This window comes from Oncorhynchus kisutch, linkage group LG18, assembly GCF_002021735.2.
Source record: "Oncorhynchus kisutch isolate 150728-3 linkage group LG18, Okis_V2, whole genome shotgun sequence".
NCBI classification, from domain to species: domain Eukaryota; kingdom Metazoa; phylum Chordata; class Actinopteri; order Salmoniformes; family Salmonidae; genus Oncorhynchus; species Oncorhynchus kisutch.
The window spans coordinates 33110720-33130827 of record NC_034191.2 but is presented as its reverse complement, the minus strand read 5'-3'; the positions used below and the strand labels follow the sequence as shown (position 1 = coordinate 33130827).

The window sequence follows — 20108 nt, the reverse complement described above, 5'->3', positions numbered from 1 at the left end:
CATTGGATAAGTCTAATAGTAGGGGACATGTGCCCACAGTCCTAGTCCCAAATTATTTTTGAATTGACTCATTTCTGAAGTTTAGCAAACTCATTTCAGCTTGATGATGGGGAACCAATTTCACAAGGCAATGGTTCTGCGTGTGAGTGGGGCTGGTTTTGTTAGGTAGAGAATCTAGATGCCAGTCTGCAGCCTATTACAAGCATAAGCATACCCAAGCCAGAATGCATACACGTATACCCTGGGATATCTACACATAGAACTAGCTACTCATAGAAGGTGACCATGCATTCCCAACTGGTACATTCTACCACTTTCACCATGTGGCCAGTCTCTGCTTTTAAGTGGATGCTGTGCATCTCTGAATGAAAAAGTCATATTGTAACCAGGTTATATTTTATTTGGTGTACATCACCACAAACCACTGCCTCTAATATGGAGACAGGGAAGGGTCACACAAAGGGCAGGATCCACTCAATAATTCAGCATCCTCAGAAGTGACCCTTCTGCTTTATTCTGTGTGGCTGCTGTTGGGGGGAGACTGTAAGCAATGGTAGCTGACAGCACATGGCATTGCCATTCTTATTGGACTACTAATCACTCATGTTATTAGTAGGATTTTTATTGAACCTTTAACTAGGCAAGTCAGTTAAGAACAAATTCTTATTTACAATGACGGCCAAACCCGGATGACGCAGGGCCAATTGTGCGCCGCCCTATAGGACTCCAAATCACGACCAGTTGTGATACAGCCTGGATTCGAACACTGCACTGAGACGCAGTGCCTTAGACCGCTGCTCCACTCGGGAGCCCATTTGTCTAGTCAAACATCATGTTGATGTTGTTAAGACCCTGATTGGTCTGAACAGTCATTATGTGGATGTAAGCATGCTGGTGATTGGTCTATTCGGTCAGCATGTCGGCTCCCTCTCCCCCGGTGGCGTCTGTCAGGCTGAGGTCCTCCAGCATCTCCATCAGAGAGATCCGAGGGGCGCCCTCGTCATCCGTATCACTCTCCACTGGGATCTTAGACGCATCTGCGATATAAAACAACAACTTCATCATGAGGCTACAGCTAAAATAGATCAATAGAAAGCTATGGGTGACAATTGAGGAAAACATCCAGATTCTTGCAATAAGAACTATAAAGACAAGCAGAAAGCTGTGGTCCCACTCACCTCGGAAGATGTTGACGTTCTTTCTCAGGGCTTCGTCCTCCTCCAGGTCCTCTAGGAAGTCCTGGTATTGTCTGAAACAGGAAGAGAGGAGAACAAATAAATCACTGCCAATGTTGTAGACAGACACCTTTCACAACTTACAAAGTCATCACCTGGATATAGAGCATATCCATCCTTCACTTTCCCTCATCCTTTCCTGCTTCTACCCCTCTACATCCCTCTCTCATCAGCTCTTCCTCTCCTCCTTACCTCTCGTCTTCAGGCGCCATGCCCTCTCTATCTTTGTCCATCTCCTTCAGCTTCCAGTTCCTGCGCTTCACCCTCTTGCTGCGGTTGTAGCTCTTCTTGATTAGCACCTGCAAGTCCACAACAAACATCCCCAAATGGCTTCAATACATGCATCAATTTAGTTTTGTTATGATGTATTCTGTCCCTTGCAGTCATGTACTGACAGGTATGCAATTGAGCTCTCATTTCAAAATGAAGTGAACAGTACGTGGTCAGGTGGCCAATTTTCCCATTAAAAAATTGACATTTCAACTCAATGCAGCAAACAAAATCAAACCAATACTACAATGTCCACCAGGGGGCAATGTGATCTTATACAGACAGTAGGGTAAAAGAGGTCTGGCTTGAGCAGGGTTCTCCAACCTTTTCTAGCATGAGCTACTTATATGTATATATAAATGTTGCGAGCTATAATTTAATTTATTACTTTCCGATAGGCACATTGTTCTCTTCTCCTCTACCTCGTCCCAGGGTCATTGGTGTACAAGATAAATAATGGTTGATAAACAGTATTTGGCATGACAGGCCCCCATAATTATATTTTATATTTTCCAGAATTGTATTTTTCCTGGTTTTGGATATTTTTTATGTTTTCCACTCTCCATTATTACAAATATTCATAGAGAAACAATGAAAATTGATGTTCTGAGTCCATGTTTAAATCACATCAGAACAACATTTATGATGTCTGGAAAAAGTGTGTAATTCCCCTTTAACTGAGCATCAGGCAAGAGTGGAATGTGTCGGTCTAGCGATGTTTCTGCTGATAGGCCTACTGCTGAAGCACATGCCATGGCAGAGTTTGAAAAACAATGGCCACCCAATTCAAACAAATAATCATGATTTATAGTTCTGTCAGGTAAGCCTACTTTGAGGTTAACATTTAATAGAGAAAGTTTTGGGGAAGTCTGTCCACCCTACTGTATTAAAATGTGCACGATGTACATTATGTGGGGTTGAACCTCAAACACACAAACCAATTGAAAAAAACAACATTATCATTAGCGTCGCTAACTGGCTACATACGGAGTAAGACAAATGCACGTACAAAACACACAGACAGGGGCAACATTGCTGGAAATTAATATGCAGATGTTATATTACTTTTGGCTTTTTAAGCCAATAGTGGCTAACCAGGGGTGGGAAATGTCAATGTGACTGATTGAATAGTAGCTGGGAGCTTTATGTTGATGACAGTTTGTGATGGAATACTGAATGTACTTTCAGAATTGATTGGCAGCTACTCATATGTGGGCTGCGAGCTACAATCTACCTGTTGGAGATCTCTGTTTTGAAGGATACATGAGTGTGTCCACACAGTAGTATGTACTGGTTCTTACCACGTCAGGAATATGACTCGGGTTCATCTTGTTCAGAAACTCATCATTAACGTTGGAATTGGCAAAGTCAAAGCTAGAGTGAAACAAAAGTGAAATCATATTTTCTCTAACTTCACAATCAAAAGAGTAACGTTTCAGAGTTTAGTAGCTGTATAGCAGCCCATGACAGTCACCTACCCCTGAACCAGGTCTCCTATGTTGAGCAGGTGGCCCAGGTGGGTGCGACAGTGGTACTGCTGAGCCGTGTCCATCTCTGAGGTCTTCTGCACCCACACCTCAGCCAGGGTGTGCTGGAAACACACAACACACACAAGATTTACCCTAGCGCCACCATTACTTCTATTCCTTTAGACTAAACGGATGAAGGGTGTTTAGTTGTCCAACACCCTTAGATGGGGGAGGGGACATTATCGTACCGTAGCAAACCCATTTCCATTTCCAAACCCATTTCCATTTCCGTTTCATTTTACAGAAACACTTCATTGTAATGTGGAGGGTTTCTCTCTAATCTGATGTGCTGCTTCAGGAATAATGTAATGGTTACCCATTGACATTTCTTCCAAGAAAAGAGAAATGATCCCCATAATTCAATCTGCTTCAAAACACTGTCATTAAAGCCACAAACACACCAAAGCCCCGCAGTCAAGTGGGAAGTTGCACACATGAATACACAGTGGTGTAAAGTACTTGAGTAAAAATACTTTAAAGTACTAATTAAGTCGCTTTTTGGGGTATCTGTACTTTTCTATTTATATTTTTGACAACATTTACTTCACTACATTCCTAAAGAAAATCTTTATACTTTTTACTCTATACATTTTCCCTGACACCCAAAAATACTCGTTACCTGTTTTGAATGCTTAGGACAGGAAAATGGTCCAATTCACACACTAATCTAGAGAACATCCCTGGTCATCCCTACTGCCTCTGATTTGGCAGAATAACTAAACACAAATGCATCTTTTGTAAATAATGTGTTGGAGTGTGACCCTGGCTATCCGTACATTTTGAAAACAAGAAAATGGTGCTTTGCTTAATATAAGGGATTTTAAGTGATTTATACTTTTGATACTTAAGGATATTTAAAACCAAATACTTTTAGACTTTTACTCAAGTAGTATTTTACTGGCTGACTTTCACTTGAGTAAATTTCTATTGAGGTATCTATACTTTTATTAACGTATGACAATTGGTGGGCCTCCTGAGTAGCGGAATGGTTTAAGGCACTGCATCGCAGTGCTAGCTGTGCCAATAGAGTCCAGGCTCTGTCGCAGCCGGCCGCGACCGGGAGACCCATGGGGCGGCACACAATTGGCCCAGCGTCATCTGGGTTAGGGGAGGGTTTGGCTGGCAGGGATGTTCCTGTCCCATCGCGCAGTAGCGACGGGACAGCCCAATTCTAAATCACCGCCCATTTCCCTCAGAACTCCTACCTTATTGGACCTTATGCCTGCTCCCGCCCCCAGCTTCTGGTTCCTGATGATGTCAGTATCCATGACGATGAACTCCTCCAGTTGCCGTGGGCTAACAAGGCTGTTGAAGGGGTTGCGCCAGTATGTGCCCCCGTCCACCTCAGCGACTGAGAGAAATAGAATTAGATGTTTATCTCTATGGACAGTCCAGAGTTTAAATTTTCACTGCTCAAAACCCCAAAATGTCTTAGACTCACTGATGACATGCTTGTGTGCACACACAAGATAAATTGATTTATTTGAACTTCACTCCCTCTTGCAGTCGAGTGATTTGGCTCGCATGGATCATTGTTCTGCCCAGAGGCTGGGGTTGAGACTGGAGCAAAAATATCCTTTCTTTGAACACTAATTAAAAACATGTGCCCTGCCTTTCGAAATATTCAAATTAAACACAGAGGGATTATTATTTATTTTTTACACACAAAGCACACAGGCAGTAGTGACAGCAAATGAGTGTGTGTGTCATGTGTGGAATGCCCTGATTAGACACAGAGGGAAGCTGTTGAGAGTGAAGGGAGGGTGATGAGCATGTGGTGAACAGACACACTGTAAACGATACTGGGTTCAGTTCGGTACAAAATACTTAAATCAAGTGGAATATAATCACATTCCATCAGTCTAATCAAAAACTGATGCTAAACATTTGGAACAGATGGTAAACTGTTGATGCTTTATCACACAAGCACAAACTCATGCACACACACTCATCCAATCGCCTTGAAACATTGACTTGTCAGCAATACATCAATCAAAGAAGCAAAGCATATCTGTAAAATACATTTTTCAGTAGTCATAAAATCGCGTGTTGAAACAGCCTCTGTCCCCTGGCAGCTAGGGGCCGACAGTAAAGGTGGATGGTGTGTACTGTACTCACTCTGCAGGGTGTTGGGGTCAATGAGGTGGATGGTGCTGGTGACTCGGGCGCACACACACACCTGGCCCATGTTCCCCAGGCTCTGAGCCAGACGCGGCGACAGACACACCACGTTGTCCTGGGCAATGAGACGAAACATACCAGGGGTCAGACTGAGGTCAGGTCAGAGGGAACTTTGAAACCTCTTCCCAATGCCAACCTTCCCACCAGATTATTCCCTGCTGTACTACAGCAGAGATTAACATTCAACTCTGGATTAGGCTACACCTTCATGAACAATCTGAATAACAGAGGCTGTATTGCCAGTTTGGTTATACAAGGGGTCGGCTATGTTCTCTTGGTTTCATCATCGGGATTACAATTTGTCTCACAATGCAAAAGAAAATAAGATGCTGATTAGGAATGCATTTCATTGATCTTGAAAATGTTAAGTAATTCAGTCATTGGATAGAAATGCAGAAAAACTCATGGATAGAATTGGATATGAACTAAAATCACTCTTCACATGTATGGTCAGAAGCCAAGCATCGATACGTGTGTACTCAGTCTACATGTTAGAACCTATGAGTAGATGAATCTACTACATGAATCCAACAGAAGAGCATTGACAAGAAACATTCACTCAACAAAAACGTTTGCTTAAAGACTTGCGTAAAGACTTACACACCCAGATCGATTCAAATCATCTTTTAAAACATTACAGTTCTATCCAAGGGAAGCCGTGTTTGTTATGATAAGAACGGGGAATCTGTATAGGTTTGGACCTGAGCATTTGAGTATGGGTGCACTCTGTTCACCTATTCAATGAATGTTCAACCACTTGAGATACATGTAGAGCATTTGACCTTCAATATTTTTGAGGAAAATGCTATATACCTTGCAAACAGGAACAATCTCAATGGAGTAGGTGCTCTTGTAGTTGAATGTGTTTGAGTGGATGTCGTGGGAGATGAGGCGCTGGGAGGTCTTCGACCTAAACAAGACAGGGTGACAAAGAAACCATAAAGAACACTACAAGAATATATCTTGTCAGAGAGAAAATAAGCAACAGTCTCAAGCAATCTCCATGCAAAGCTAAAAATAAATATTGAAAAAAATTATATACAGTACCAGTCGAAAATTTGGACACCTACTCATTCAAGGGTTTTTCTTTCTTTTTACTATTTTCTACATGGTAGAATAATAGTGAAGACATCAAAACTATGAAATAACACACATGGAATCATGTTGCAATCAAAAGAGTTTTGAACAAATCAAAATATATTTTAGGTTCTTCAAAGTAGCCACCCTTTGTGCAATGCTGTCATCAAGGCACTCTCGGCATTCTCTCAACCAGCTTCATGAGGAATGCTTTTCCAACAGTCCTGAAGGAGTTCCCACATATGCTGAGCACTTGTTGGCTGATTTTCCTTCACTCTGCAGTCAGTGCAACTCATCCCAAACAATCTCAATTGGGTGGAGGCCAGGTCATCTGACGCAGCACTCCACCACTCACTCTCGTTCTTGGTAAAATAGCCTTTACACAGCCTGGAGGTGTGTTGAGTCATTGTCCTATTGAAAAATAAATTATAGTCCCACTAAGCGCAAACCAGATGGGATGGCGTATCACTGCTGGTTAAGTGTGCCTTGAATTCTAAATAAACTGACACTGTCACCACACCATCTCCTCCTCAATGCTTCACTGTGGGAACCACACATGCAGAGATCATCTGTTCACCTACTCCGCATTTCACAAAGACATGGCGGTTGGGATCAAAAATCTCAAATTTGGACTCCAGACCAAAGGACAGCTTTCCACCGGTCTAATGTCCATTGCTCGTGTCTCTTGGCCCAAGCAAGTCTATTGTTCTTATTGGTGTCCTTTAGCAGTGGTTTCTTTGCAACAATTCGACCATGAAGGCCTGATTCACAGTCTCCTCTGAATAGTTGATGTTCAGATATGTCTGTTACTTGAACTCTGTGAAGCATTTATTTGATCTGCAATCTGAGGTGCAGTTAACTAATAAACTTATCCTCTGCATCAGAAGTCTGGGTCTTGCTTTCCTGTGGTGGTCCTCATGAGAGACAGTTTCATCATAGCGCTTGATGGTTTTTGCAACTGCACTTGAAGAAACTTTCAAAGTTCTTGACATTTCCCGCATTGACTGACCTTCATGTCACAAATTAACAAGGCACACCTGTTAATTGAAATGCATTCCAGGTGACTACACCTCATGAAGCTGGTTGAGAGAATGCCAAGTGTGTGCAAAGCTGTTATCAAGGTAAAGGGTGGCTACTTTGAAGAATCTTAAATATATTTTGATTTGTTTATTACTTTTTTGATTACTACATGATGTGTAATTTCATAGTTGATGTCTTCACTATTATTCTACAATATAGAAAATAGTAAAAATAAAGAAAAACCCTGGAATGAGTAGGTGTGTCCAAACATAAGTCTATAGACATTGAATAATCATAGCACTAGCCACACAGACTGCACTTACTGTGGTTAGTGCGGTCTAGCGCATCACTTTTCAATTCAACATTAACATGTCTCAACACCAAATGAACATTGCATGGGCATTATACAATAACCATGAAGGCGCCATCCAGAGTAAGATGATGTTACCCCCTAGACACTGACCTCAGGTCAGAGAGTTCTGTCACTACAGGGCAACCTCTAAACGTAGTGGAGGGACTCTGGTGAACTGGTTCCTACCTGCAGGGGACTGTGCACTGGAGGAAATCCACCATCTTCTGAGCATGCTGCTTGGTGGCATAGTAGAAATCAATACCCTCTGAGAGAGGAGAAAGATTCAAAACCAATCAGTCTTCAATTGATAGATCAATCACAGGCACACACACCACACGTAACCGCCGTCATCACCATTCCAACACTTAACACGCCAGCCTCAGTAATATAGCCCAGAAGGGCACCGCGGGGGGAAATATGACCACCACATGTTGAAACCTCAAGGCTTTTAACTCAGGCTAGAGAGGGAGGTCATTTATATTGAACTGTCAAAGGGCAGCTTTTCCCTTACAATCTGGTCCAACCACACTGGGTGCTGTTTCTGAAATATCTCTCACTACATAGTGTGTGTGTGACTGAAAATAGGAATGAGTCCAAAGCATTGTTGGCATGGTAAATGGAATGCTCAGTACTATGATCCTACCACAGTGATTATAAACACATGGCCATGTCGTTCTAAAGCCCAGGATAGGAAAGCTTTTAGAAAATCGTCAATATCAATGGTCTGGTGTCTCTTCCTGGATGAAACCCCACTTTAGAGCAGTATATTGTATCCCAAACCCACCATGGATCTCCTTGATGTTGAGTGCGTTCTGATGGAGTTTGTGCTTGAGAATCAGCTGCTCCAGGTAGTAGAAGGTCTTCTTGTGAGAAGTCTAAAAAGGACCAGCCCAATATTAGGTTACCAACACAACATGTTAAAAATGATTGTTGTGGTGAGCAACATGAATAATATAATTCTAATCATCAGTGGTACCTTCTGTCTGACTTGCACCACAGAGTTCCAGAAGTCCTTGGCCTCGACACGGTGGCAGTCGTCACACATCTGGCCCTGGATGACAAACTCCACCACAAACACCTGCTGCAGGATGGCTCCGTTCATCACCTGGACAGGACAGGCCAAACTACCATCAACCACTATTCTCTTATATGACCGACTAATGCGACACACCACGTAAACACTTGTTTGTTTTAAAAAAATACAGAACTGGGCTAGAAAGCTGTGACCCACCAGCGGCTCATTACCATAATTTGGGAAACACTGATGTGTCAGACTTTATTCATCAGGGTTTGGTGCTGCTATTTCTGGTGACTAAAGGGCATCTAGATACAAGATCACTGGTCACACAACCTCCCACACTCCAGACTAAGGCCTGGGGGCCCTGAGGAGCTCAGATTCCTCTGAAAGGTCATGCAGTGAAGATGACAGCCACTGGCTAATCAGTGGTGGGACACGTCCACCTAATCAGGTTCCTAATCCACACTAATCTATTCTATTCTATTAAATATCACACACTGACGCCTCTTATTTCTCCTCTCACCTCTTTCTGTATGGTCACCTTCAACTTGATCCGCTTGGAGTGGGGTTCCGTCCACAGGAATCCAGCATCGATCAGACGCACCTGGATTGGGAGGTCACAAGTTTCTGAGGTGAATGGCTACAGCCCTGTTGAAATGTTTTAACAAGTGTATGTTTGAATGTAAATAGAGCAGAGTAGGGAAGGGATACTCACTTTGGTCATGTTGCCCTTCAATTTTTTAAGGCAGAGGGCGAGCAGTTCCCTGGACTCCAGAGCACACTGCACCCAGGAGGCTGGAGGCTGCAAGTACCTGCATGGAAGAGAAAGAGGCGCAATCAATCCATCTGAACTAATGTTGGAGCCTTGGTAAGATCCCACAGTTTACTGACTAATGAACCTTGGGCAGTAAGAGCACAAGACTGGGATTTAAACGTCTTAGCTGTGGCACTAAATTTGACAAGCTTGTGATGGTGGTCTGGGCAGTACCGTTCACACTGCTTGCAGAAGTGCAGATTGACTTGCTTGGGGATTCCCTCGGAGATGTCCACTGTGGTCCGGAGGCAAGACACACACATGTTGGCTGGGTTTGGGGGGATGGGGATGCCACAGGTGCAGCACAGGCTAAGGAGGAGAGAAAATATTCCTTGATTAGTACTGTGTACCAGCTGATACCTTTGAAAAGGTTATGGATCTACACCTTCACACTGAAGGTAAAGGACAATTATTTGTAGCATTTAGGAGGCTGAACATATATTCTACTTACATGTTCCCCTGGCTGCTTGTAGCAGGAGCTTGCATGTACTCCATTATAAATGGTGTGGGTGTTGTAGTGAGATCTAGATAAATGACAGATCAGACTGATGTTATGAATCAGATAAATACTTACTTTTTAGGTGATATACAAAAACGTAATGCTATTAGCATACAACACATCCACATGGGTAATGTGTATTGATTACGGTCAATACATGGTAGCCAGCTAACGTTATCTAGTGCACTAACTTCCCTGGTAAAGATGTTTACCCACACGACACTTAGCCAGACTTAGCTACAATTCTATGATATCGCTCAGGTAGTTAAGCATTTATCACAATGTCACAACTCATCTGACAAACCCCCTTTTGCTGCCAGTTGTCGTTAGCTATGTATACAATTGGATTAACTTCACCAAACAGTAACCGTTAGATAGAAAAGGGCAGATTTAAATGGCCGGTAACTTTACTTGCTAGCCAGCCTTAGCCTAGCTAACAGGGAACAGCTTTCCTTCTGACTAATTTGCGATGGTCGTGACAGTTTTGTCATTACATCGGAGGCACCGTGTTAAAAGGTTTCGGGGGGGGCTTCGTGCCATTTAATGAGACAACTGATAAACAACACGTACTTGCAGAATGTTTTTCCAAGCCACGTTGCGGACCTCCACGTTTCACCACCACAAACTGGAAAGGAGGAGCAGGGTGATGACGACACACCACTTTCTGGTGAGAAAAGGACCCAGTCCCCTCTCGTTTGCCTGAGTGCAGTAGCTTCAGAAACCATTCAAACTGAATACAGACAGAATAAACTACACTACCGGTATATGGACGGTATGATTGACAAATGTTGTAATACTCCAATGCATTAATTTTGATATACATTGGACAAGAACGCAATACGTATTTTAAAAAATATATAAGGTCAATTAATTTACCCAAAGAAGATCGATTTATCGAACCAAAGGATTTATCATTATCTATACCTTCCTCCTCTACCTTTCTTCATCGCCAATATTAAAAACAACAACAAACACAGTAGAATTTTACAAAGTACCTTATCCATAGAGTTTCTAAACATTTGCCTTATCTGTTTTATAACCGAACTGGGGTCATGTTTGTAAATGGTCGCAATTGTAAATGAGAACTTGTTCTCAACTTGCCTACCTGGTTAAATAAAGGTAAAATAAAAAAATAAAAAAATGTCTAGATGGGATACAGTTTTTGTCCAATGGACGTCAAAGTCGATTTTTTTTTTGTTGGTGCATTTTAGTTTACGCTAACTCTTTTCCTGAACTTAACTCAATTCTCCCAAAACCTGTTAAGTTCATTCTCATAACCTACTGCGTAAATTCTCCTAACATGCTTCGACCGAAAAGTCCATTTTCACCACAGCTCTATCCCTTAGTAGACAAACCCCTGGTCTGATCCTCGGGGCTTGCCGTAACAAATATAAACAGGTGGGCTCAGATTTTAAAAATCCGCTGTGGGGGGTGCGTGCATCCGTCAATAAATTACGTAGGTCAAAAACTAATTTACCCAAATTCTATAAATGGTCTATTCAGCCAGTATAAAGTTGCAAATGACATTTAGTTTGCCCTTCCAGAAATATGATGTATGTTATCCTAAACAAGGTTGAATGGTGCACACCTCACGTGCTCCAATTGGTTCGGTCCTGAAAAGGAACACTTCCTCGGCTTCAAATTGAGTGCACTATTTACAACTCAATCGCAACCTCGCTGCCAAAGGTTGAGGGAGCATGCAGTTTGCTTTCAAGTCAGCGTTAAACGAGGTACTTCAAAGTGGGGTCTCTCCTACTGAGGTTTAATATAGCTACCATTCTGCTCCTTGCAACGGTTGTGATTCACTGCCTCATATGGACAAGGGACAATCGCTGGTTCATGGGGCTTTATGCTAGAGTGAGCCAGCCAAGGCAGAGTCTTACACCCCGCAGTGTCTAACGTTACGGATTCTCCAATACATCAAGCCGCATTGCTACATTGAGCTATTAGTGTTGGTTTGAATTAATTCAGCTTTTCACACCAGATGTGCTGTAGACTACGTTTGAATTTGGTTTCGCTGATTATTTACTCTAGCGTCGATAATAATGGACTGAAAGTTGCGGGTAAACAATAACAACCTGCAGTGATTTCTTGTTTGTATAAATGATAGAGGATACGATGACACTGTTGTCTCTTTTGGGTCGGATCATGCGTTATTTTCTGCTCAGACCAGAGACCTTGTTCCTCCTATGCATAAGCCTGGCTCTCTGGAGTTACTTCTTCCACACTGACGAGGTGAAAACCATCGTTAAGTCCAGCCGGGATGCTGTCAAAATGGTCAAGGGGAAAGTGGCGGAGATTATGCAGAATGACAAATTCGGGGGTCTCGACATTCTGGACGCAGAGTTCTCCAAAACCTGGGAGTTCAAGAGCAACAATGTGGCGGTGTACTCCATCCAAGGCCGGAGAGATCACATGGAAGACCGCTTCGAGGTCGTCACTGACATCGTGAACAAGAGTCACCCTTCTATATTTGGGATATTTGATGGCCATGGGGGAGAGGTAAGACAAATGGGCTAATATATTTCATTTGTTGAGATGCTATTCTTGTTTTGGTTTGGTCAACACTTGCACATGCACGTGCTATGCATCAAATTAATCCCTCTCCACAGGGACATTCAGAAGGCACTTTAGCACTTTACATTGAAGTTGTGCCAAACATAAGAGACCATCATTCATGGTCTTACACGTTTAAAATACTTCTAGACATAACAAGATTGTGTAGTATGCTGCAGGTAAAGTCTAAATGGATTGTACAAGAGAGCTGATAATTTCCAACCCCAGTGAGAGGTGCTTTCAGATATGGGTCATATTTGGGTCTGAATACAGTAAATCACTGGTGTCCTGTGCATGACCATAACTTGTCATCTGATGCCCATGCACCTGTCACCCTCTCCATGTTCTGGTCACAGACAATTCCCTGGCAGCTGTAGGTCTTTGACTCCATGACAAGCATTGAGTGGCACAGATCGAGCAGCTTGTCTCACAGAAATACACTTCCCACTCTCATCAGCCAGATGTCCCTATAGAGGGGCAAAGTGTGTGTGTGTGTGTGTGTGAGAGTGAGATAGTCAGTCAATGTAATGGTCATACTCCATGCAAAAGATAGAAAGTGGTATACTGGTCTTGTTACTTCTCGACCTGACCAGAAGTGAAAATGTGTGGGGTTTTGTTGGGGGGTGGGGTTTATCTCCATCGTTGGCAGGGTAACAACACTGATTGATCATGATGGCCAGGCAGGCCTGACAGCCCAGTATTGACTGATGCCATGGAGCTACGTGAAGAAACTCACTGGCAAATTCTTTCTGACAAGGTGCCCCTCTCTCCTCCCCCTCACACCGCCTCTCTCCCAGACCCAGTCTATGGGCTGCCAGTGTTTTTCTAAGGAGCTCTACTGCTCAGGCCTGCTCTAGTCTGTTTAATATAGAAGTTGACTATTCTGGCCTGACCCAGGCTGAAAGATAACATTCTAAAAAAAGACAGCGATGGAGGTGGAGGATAACCATTATTTTCAGGGTAGATTAAAATGTGGGCTCTAGTGCGGCAGCTCACTGCTTCCCTTTGATCAAAACTGGCCATTTGTCTGGTTGTCCCTGCAGCATGTTTGAGTTTGGGCCTTCATTCGTCCTTTCCTAGATTCCCTATAGAGGATGGTAAACCAGGCTATAAAAGCCATCCTCTGCTCTGTGAGGGAGAGCAGAGAAAGAGGGTGTTCACTTCAGATTTGCTCATGTAGGCGAGGGGATTTTTTTTGCGCCCCTCGCTTTGGCCTTGGGTGACAATTTTGTCTGTTTTTATTCCTTCACTCTCTTTTGAAGTGTGTGAAACTGTTGCCAGACACCAGCTTTTCAAATGGTTCTGCTGATACAGTATGTTATTGTTTATGTATTCCTGGCCGGGGGCGGTGCGTCAGCAGAGAGCTGCAGTGTAGACCAGGCCTGGAGGAGGACTCGGCTCAGCCTGTTTGTTAGTTCCCTCTACCTCTCTAAACAGGTCAATGATTTGTTGATCTTTTGGGCCAGATAGCCTCTCTCTCTCTCCTATTCAAAACGAAGTTGACATGATTCGCCAAGCCCTAGTGGCAGGAGAGGGGTTGAAGGCTGAGGTAGGATTGGGGGAGGTGGGTGAGCAGGTTGGTAGCCAGAGTTACCAGCCAGAACACCTTGTCCTAGCTCTGACACTGGCCTGGAACAAACCGATTTACCCACAGAAAGATACATCGCTTCTCGGAGAAGAATAGTAAGCTTAGACACACACACACACACACACGACATGCAATACCTTGCAAAGAATGAACATGTCTTTCCTTAATTGCTGGTTATTTGATATGCATGCATGTGGATGTGTCTGGAGATGGCAATTAATGATGTTTAAGGAATCTGTTTGTTCTGTAAAAATAACCTGACTAACATTCATCCCTTGTTGATATTCTGTAGGGAGAGATGCTCTCTACATGGGTGATGGTCTTTTAGATTTTAACCTGGGGGTCTGGCTGAAGAGCCTGTGATGAATAGTCCTACTACTCCTATCTCTACACAATTACTGTATGTCCCCAATAGAATACCAAGTGGGGACATTTAGAACTCTTTACTTTCCTAATATGTTATCTTTCCTTTTCTCTGAATGGCTCAATGGAGAAAGGCAGTTCTGAAAATGAAGTCATCTTTTTCCTTTTGTGCTGATATTTCCTCTCCCTCACTCCCCCAACTCTGCCGTCTTCAAGTTCAGTTTAGAGGAGAGTGGTGTGGCTGCGTGTGCGTAAGCAGTTTCTGAACAGGAGAAGATGGAGAGAAGTATTGTGTTGAGGGATGAGAGGAAAGAACACAAGGCTGACCTTTTTTTTAAGTGGGTCTTTAAAAAAAATGTACTCGTTCCCTTTCTTACCTTGGCCCTCACTGGAGTTCACCTTCCTTTCGCACTAACAATAAAGGCCTCTGTTAGTGGAAAGGGCACCGTTTGCATTTGAATCCTGGGGAGGGACAGAGTATGTGAGTGTCTGAGACGATGTGTGAGTCGGGCATGCGTGAGAGACTCTTACAGAGGGAAGCCCTTTCCCTGCAGTTTGCTGAACCCTTGAATTTTATAGTTGACCTGCGTTCATTCTCCTCCCTCTCTCTCTCCTTTTCTCCTCTCTTTCATCCTCTCAGGTTGTCAGTGTGATTACAGCTCAGTAACTGCAGTCTGATTACTGGAGCACTATTTGAGGAGCTTTCAATTGAATTCCTTTCATTCCCATCTCACTACTGCCATTTTCTCTCACTTCATCTCTATACTGTGGCCCTGGTGCAGAATAGCTCCAGTGTGTGTCTCTGCATCAGGCTCATGGTTCCCTCCCCATGGGAATAAACCCTCTTCACCTGTTATGGAGGGCTGCTGGGCTCAGTTGGCTGGTCTCCAGGAGTGTGTCCATTTGTGATTGTGGACAGTTGTCTGCAGTGGTGTATGCATTTGTGTCAGGCTCTGTGTGTGTGTGTGTGGTTTAGCCTCCTGGATCTCTCTTGAGCCCACTCACACTGGAGATGAAAGAAGCAGCATGACTAATTGTAGTGTCAGCATTCTAGAGGATTACTTCGTGTGTGTGGTGTGTTCCCTCGTGCAAATCTAAAGTAATGGATTTCCAGGGGACGTTAAATGATGTGAACGACCAGCAGCGATGGCAGTGGCATTTCACGATAACACGCCAATCTGGGCTTCACACACCTGCTCCAGACGATGTCATTTCCTGCCGATTGTCCCCCGCAAGCCTCAGACCCCCTAATCAAAATTAAATGTATTCCTCCAGGAGCCATAATAGAATTGATGAGAATAATATACAAAACGAATACACCCTTCACTCTGGCTGACCAAAAATACTCTGCACCGCTCATGGTGGTTCTGCTCAAAACCACCCGTCATTCTGGAGGCAGATTCCTGGACATATTTATCTTTATTGCTTTTGGCAAAAGCAGATGCTCAACATTTCTTTCAGCCTGCGTTGATGTTATGGAAAGAGCAGTGAGCAGGAAAGGTGATGTTTTGTTGGAAAAACACCCTGTAGAGATGGACTGGGAGCTTTTCTACACTTCTGACCTTTTACTCATTCTGCACCAGTTGGGCATAAAAAAAGTTGTCTTCAATCTAGATTGGGCATAAAGTTAAGACCAGGATGGTGCAACTGGCCCCAGAAGACTGTCACGGACTGTTTGAGAAGCGGAACCTGACAAGTGGAACACTGTAAATACGGAACCCAAATGTCACAATTCCCCCATTTGCCATTTTAAGTATTTCTTCCATGGGCAATTGTTTCGTACAGTATTGAACTCTCATTGAGTGTAACATTTTGTTTTTCCCACCAACATTATTTTCCATTAAGCAAGTACAGTGGCAAGAACAAGTATGTGAACCCATTGGAATTACCTGGATTTCTGCATAAATTGGTCATAAAATGTGATCTTATCTTCATCTAAGTCACAACAGTAGACACAGTCTGCTTAAACTAATAACACACAAACAATTATACATTTTCATTGAACACAGTGTAAACATACACAGTGTAAACATTCACAGTGCAGGGTGGGAAAAGTATGTGAACCCTTGGATTTAATAACTGGATGACCCTCCTTTGGCAGCAATAACCTCAACCAAACATTTTCTGTATTTGCGGATCAGACCTGCACAACGGTCAGGAGGAATTGTGGACCTTTCCTCTTTACAAAACTGTTTCAGTTCATCAATATTCTTGGGATGTCTGGTGTGAATAGGGATGGGTATCATTAAGATTGTAACGGTATTGCTATTCTTACCGATACTGCTTATCAATCTGGTACTTTTAACGGTATTCTGACCGGTTATTTAACAAATTAAGAACTGAATTAAAGCAATGTTATTTTCTGAAATGAAAAATAAACAATTATTTACAGCAAAAGAAATTGCAGTAGTATAGAGTAACACAGGTAGGCTGCAGGTAGGCTGCAGGTAGGCTGCAGGTAGGCTGCAGGTAGGCTGCAGGTAGGCTGCAGGTAGGCTGCAGGTAGGCTGCAGGTAGGCTGCAGGTAGGCTGCAGGGAGGCTGCAGGGAGGCTGCAGGGAGGCTGCAGGGAGGCTGCAGGTAGGCTGCAGGTAGGCTGCAGAAGGACTATCAGTTCTTCTGGAGAAAGATCAACATATTTACATTATTGCAATGTTTGTGAGGGGCAGAGTAGCTCTCTTCTCCCACCACTACATCACAGGATCTTCAGCCATGGGGATGGGAGGCAGGCCTTTGTAGAGCTCAACCTCCAGGTCAACACACTCACTGAGGGTGAGGGAAGAGGTGTCCTGTTGGATCGTCAACCTCAACTCCCTGTCCTCCTCTGAGAACAGCTCCTCTAAGGCACTCCTTGTTATGTACAATGGAGGGACTGTCTCCTCCATTTCCTTCAGACTCCTCCTCCTGTTGCTGGTGCTCTGTATGTCTGCTCCAGCTCCTCTGACAGCCCTGGTGTTGCTCCTGTCACGTTGGCCTCAACAGTTGTCTACCTCAGCCTGTCCCAGGTGGCATCACTCACCGGCCTCCCTTTAAATCTGGGTTCCATTGCTGTGGCCTGATGCTGGAAGGTTTGAATGTCCTCATCCTGATAGCGCTCGGAGAGGTTCTCCCACACCTTCTCTTTGATGGTTGCCACAAACGTATCTTCATGCTTCACAGTGAAGTGCTCTTCCAGTTTGTGGAGGATGGGTATGATCTGTCCACAGGTGGCATTCTTTTCACATGACACACACACTGTGAATGTATAGAGGATTCTCATGAGCTGGACAAACTCCTCAGCCTTATGGAAGTCTTCGTCTTTCAGATGGTCCAGGTCATTGCTTTTCGCAGTCGTGGGTCCAAGGCTGCTGCTTGGATCGCTGGATACTGCTCCATAAATCTCTCATTGGATAGAGTTCCATCTGGTCTTGACATCAAGGATGAGCGAGAGCGGCAGGCCTGAAACGACAACAACAACATACATTTAATTACTGCACACATGAATATTGAATTAAATTGTTAAATGTGGGAATTTCAAAATAGTACTTTAATAGATTGAACTGGCTTCTTACCAGGGAGCTGCTACTTTTCCTTCAAGACTGTTTTGGACATCGAGTATCTCTTGACCCGCATGACCACTGCTCTGATTTCAGGCTGCCCATTTATCAATGGAAGTCATTTTGTAGATTTTCTGCGCTGCCAGATTCAATGTGTGCGCAAAGCATCCTATTTTTAGGATGTGTAGCCTCTTGATGGCAACATCCATATTTTGTCAGTGTTATCAACAGTCACAGCTACAGTCTTGCTTGGCTCGATCTAAAACTCTTCCAGAATGTCTGATCTCCTCTGTCACTACTTTGCGAGTTGTACACTGCCCTGGTGTGGAGGACCTTCTGTTGTACACTGCCCTGGTGTGGAGGACCTTCTGTTGTACACTGCCCTGGTGTGGAGGACCTTCTGTTGTACACTGCCCTGGTGTGGAGGACCTTCTGTTGTACACTGCCCTGGTGTGGAGGACCTTCTGTTGTACACTGCCCTGGTGTGGAGGACCTTCTGTTGTACACTGCCCTGGTGTGGAGGACCTTCTGTTGTACACTGCCCTGGTGTGGAGGACCTTCTGTTGTACACTGCCCTGGTGTGGAGGACCTTCTGTTGTACACTGCCCTGGTGTGGAGGACCTTCTGTTGTACACTGCCCTGGTGTGGAGGTCCTTCTGTTATACACTGCCCTGGCTTGTGTAGGGCATTGTAACAGTGAGATAGTGGTCCTGACAGCGGCTGGTCCACCTGTCTGATGTGATGGCCAGCTTTGTCACGTCCTTCAGCTCAGTGATCACATTGGCCTTTTCTACACCATGCCAGGTAGGAATGAATGTGTCACTGAGGTAACTCCTGGAGGGAGGGGTATATTTGGGGTTGAAATATTGTATTGTGGAGTGATGGGACAAACATAATACTATATCCTAAAAAATGAATACAACTCAATATATACTGACAGACTACCTAAAGCCCTTGGACTCCACTGTTGCAAAGGGGTGTAGGCCTTTCACTATGAACTTGGTCACGGCTAGGTGTCACTCATTCACCCTTTCGTCAGTCATCCTCCCACTAGCTGCCAGCGTGAAGGGGCTTTTGGCTTGGACCAGCTGTATTAGAGGAGGAGTGGGTTGGTTCATTGTAGCTGCAACTTTAACAAAAAAAGTAGCAAAATCTTTAAATGGGTGATTTTGAATTTCTGAACGCACCCATGGCTAATAAATCAGCTGGCTAGTGGTTCCTTTTGATCATGAACCCATGTTCTCATAATTGAGTTAACTTCGTGTGCAGGATCTAGGCTGCTAGCATACGTACCTAACATAGATCGGCAACGAGATGAGATGAAAGACGAGCTAGGCAGTCAAACTACATTTCTCTGCCGGTACACAATGCACTTTCGATAGATGTTTGGACAGATTGCTCGTGTTTTCGTCCTTATAAGCAAAAGTCTTGTTGCACTTGTGGCAATGAGCATTGTCAGCATCGACTCAGAAGTATAACCACACTTTAGAATTTTTAGTTCTCGCCGCCGTCGTCACTAATTTAAGAGCAGGGTCATGCATGTGTACACGCTGTAGCATGTGAGAGACAGGCTCTGTGCGATAGAGATCTCTCTTCTGGTTTGGGAATGGCGAAAATGCATCATAGACGAATGTCTTAATCTCATTGCAAATTAGAAACGGTTGGTGAGATAAAATGTGCAAGATGTTTATGTAGCAATAATAAATAGGAAATGTATTTTCTTAATTTCTCCAGTATCGAAAGCAAAACTGATAACGTCGGAGCTTATCGATACCACAGTCTTTCATAATTTAGCCCCGGGGCCTGTTTTAATACCGGGTTTCAGCACCCATCCCTAGGTGTGAACCGCTCTCTTGAGGTCACAGCATCTCAATTGGGTCGAGCTTCAATTGGGGGACAGATATGTCTTGATAAACTTGGGAATTCATTTTTCTGTCAATCGTAGCAAGCTGTCCAGGCCCTGAGGCCCCAAACCATGATGCTCCCACCACCATACATACAGTTGGGAGGAGGTTTTGATGTTGGTGTGCTGTACCTTTTTTAAATTTTTTTATTTGTTATTTATTTTTAG

The 20108-nt window shown here is 43.7% G+C and overlaps 2 protein-coding genes across 5 annotated transcripts in view; one reads left to right on the top strand and one right to left on the bottom strand.

Moving 5' to 3' along the window:
- Positions 1–379: 379 nt before the first annotated feature.
- Positions 380–11354, bottom strand: LOC109909073 (60S ribosomal export protein NMD3). 3 transcript variants are annotated; one of them, XM_031795820.1, is made up of 17 exons: positions 11278–11354; positions 10566–10620; positions 9948–10020; positions 9671–9805; positions 9398–9494; positions 9206–9286; positions 8641–8769; positions 8449–8539; positions 7851–7929; positions 6029–6125; positions 5153–5270; positions 4240–4385; positions 2984–3096; positions 2807–2879; positions 1428–1534; positions 1179–1249; positions 380–1037 (listed from the first exon to the last, which is right to left on the bottom strand). In XM_031795820.1, the coding sequence occupies exons 3-17, from the start codon at positions 9989–9991 to the stop codon at positions 904–906; spliced, it is 1515 nt and encodes a 504-aa protein (XP_031651680.1). In that variant the 5' UTR covers positions 9992–10020; positions 10566–10620; positions 11278–11354; the 3' UTR covers positions 380–903. The 3 variants fall into 3 exon arrangements, with proteins under 3 accessions (XP_031651680.1, XP_031651679.1, XP_031651681.1); XM_031795819.1 differs by lacking the exon at positions 11278–11354 and adding an exon at positions 10991–11014; XM_031795821.1 differs by lacking the exons at positions 10566–10620; positions 11278–11354 and adding an exon at positions 10407–10424.
- Positions 11355–11472: 118 nt separating this feature from the next.
- Positions 11473–20108, top strand: part of LOC109909072 (protein phosphatase 1L-like) — a 51496-nt gene continuing 42860 nt past the window's right edge. The window contains exon 1 of one of the 2 annotated variants that reach the window (XM_020507971.2): positions 11473–12497. In XM_020507971.2, the coding sequence (XP_020363560.1) occupies positions 12099–12497 (399 nt within the window). In that variant the 5' untranslated portion in view covers positions 11473–12098. The remainder of the gene's footprint in view (positions 12498–20108) is intronic. The other variant, XM_031795822.1, reaches the window with a different exon arrangement.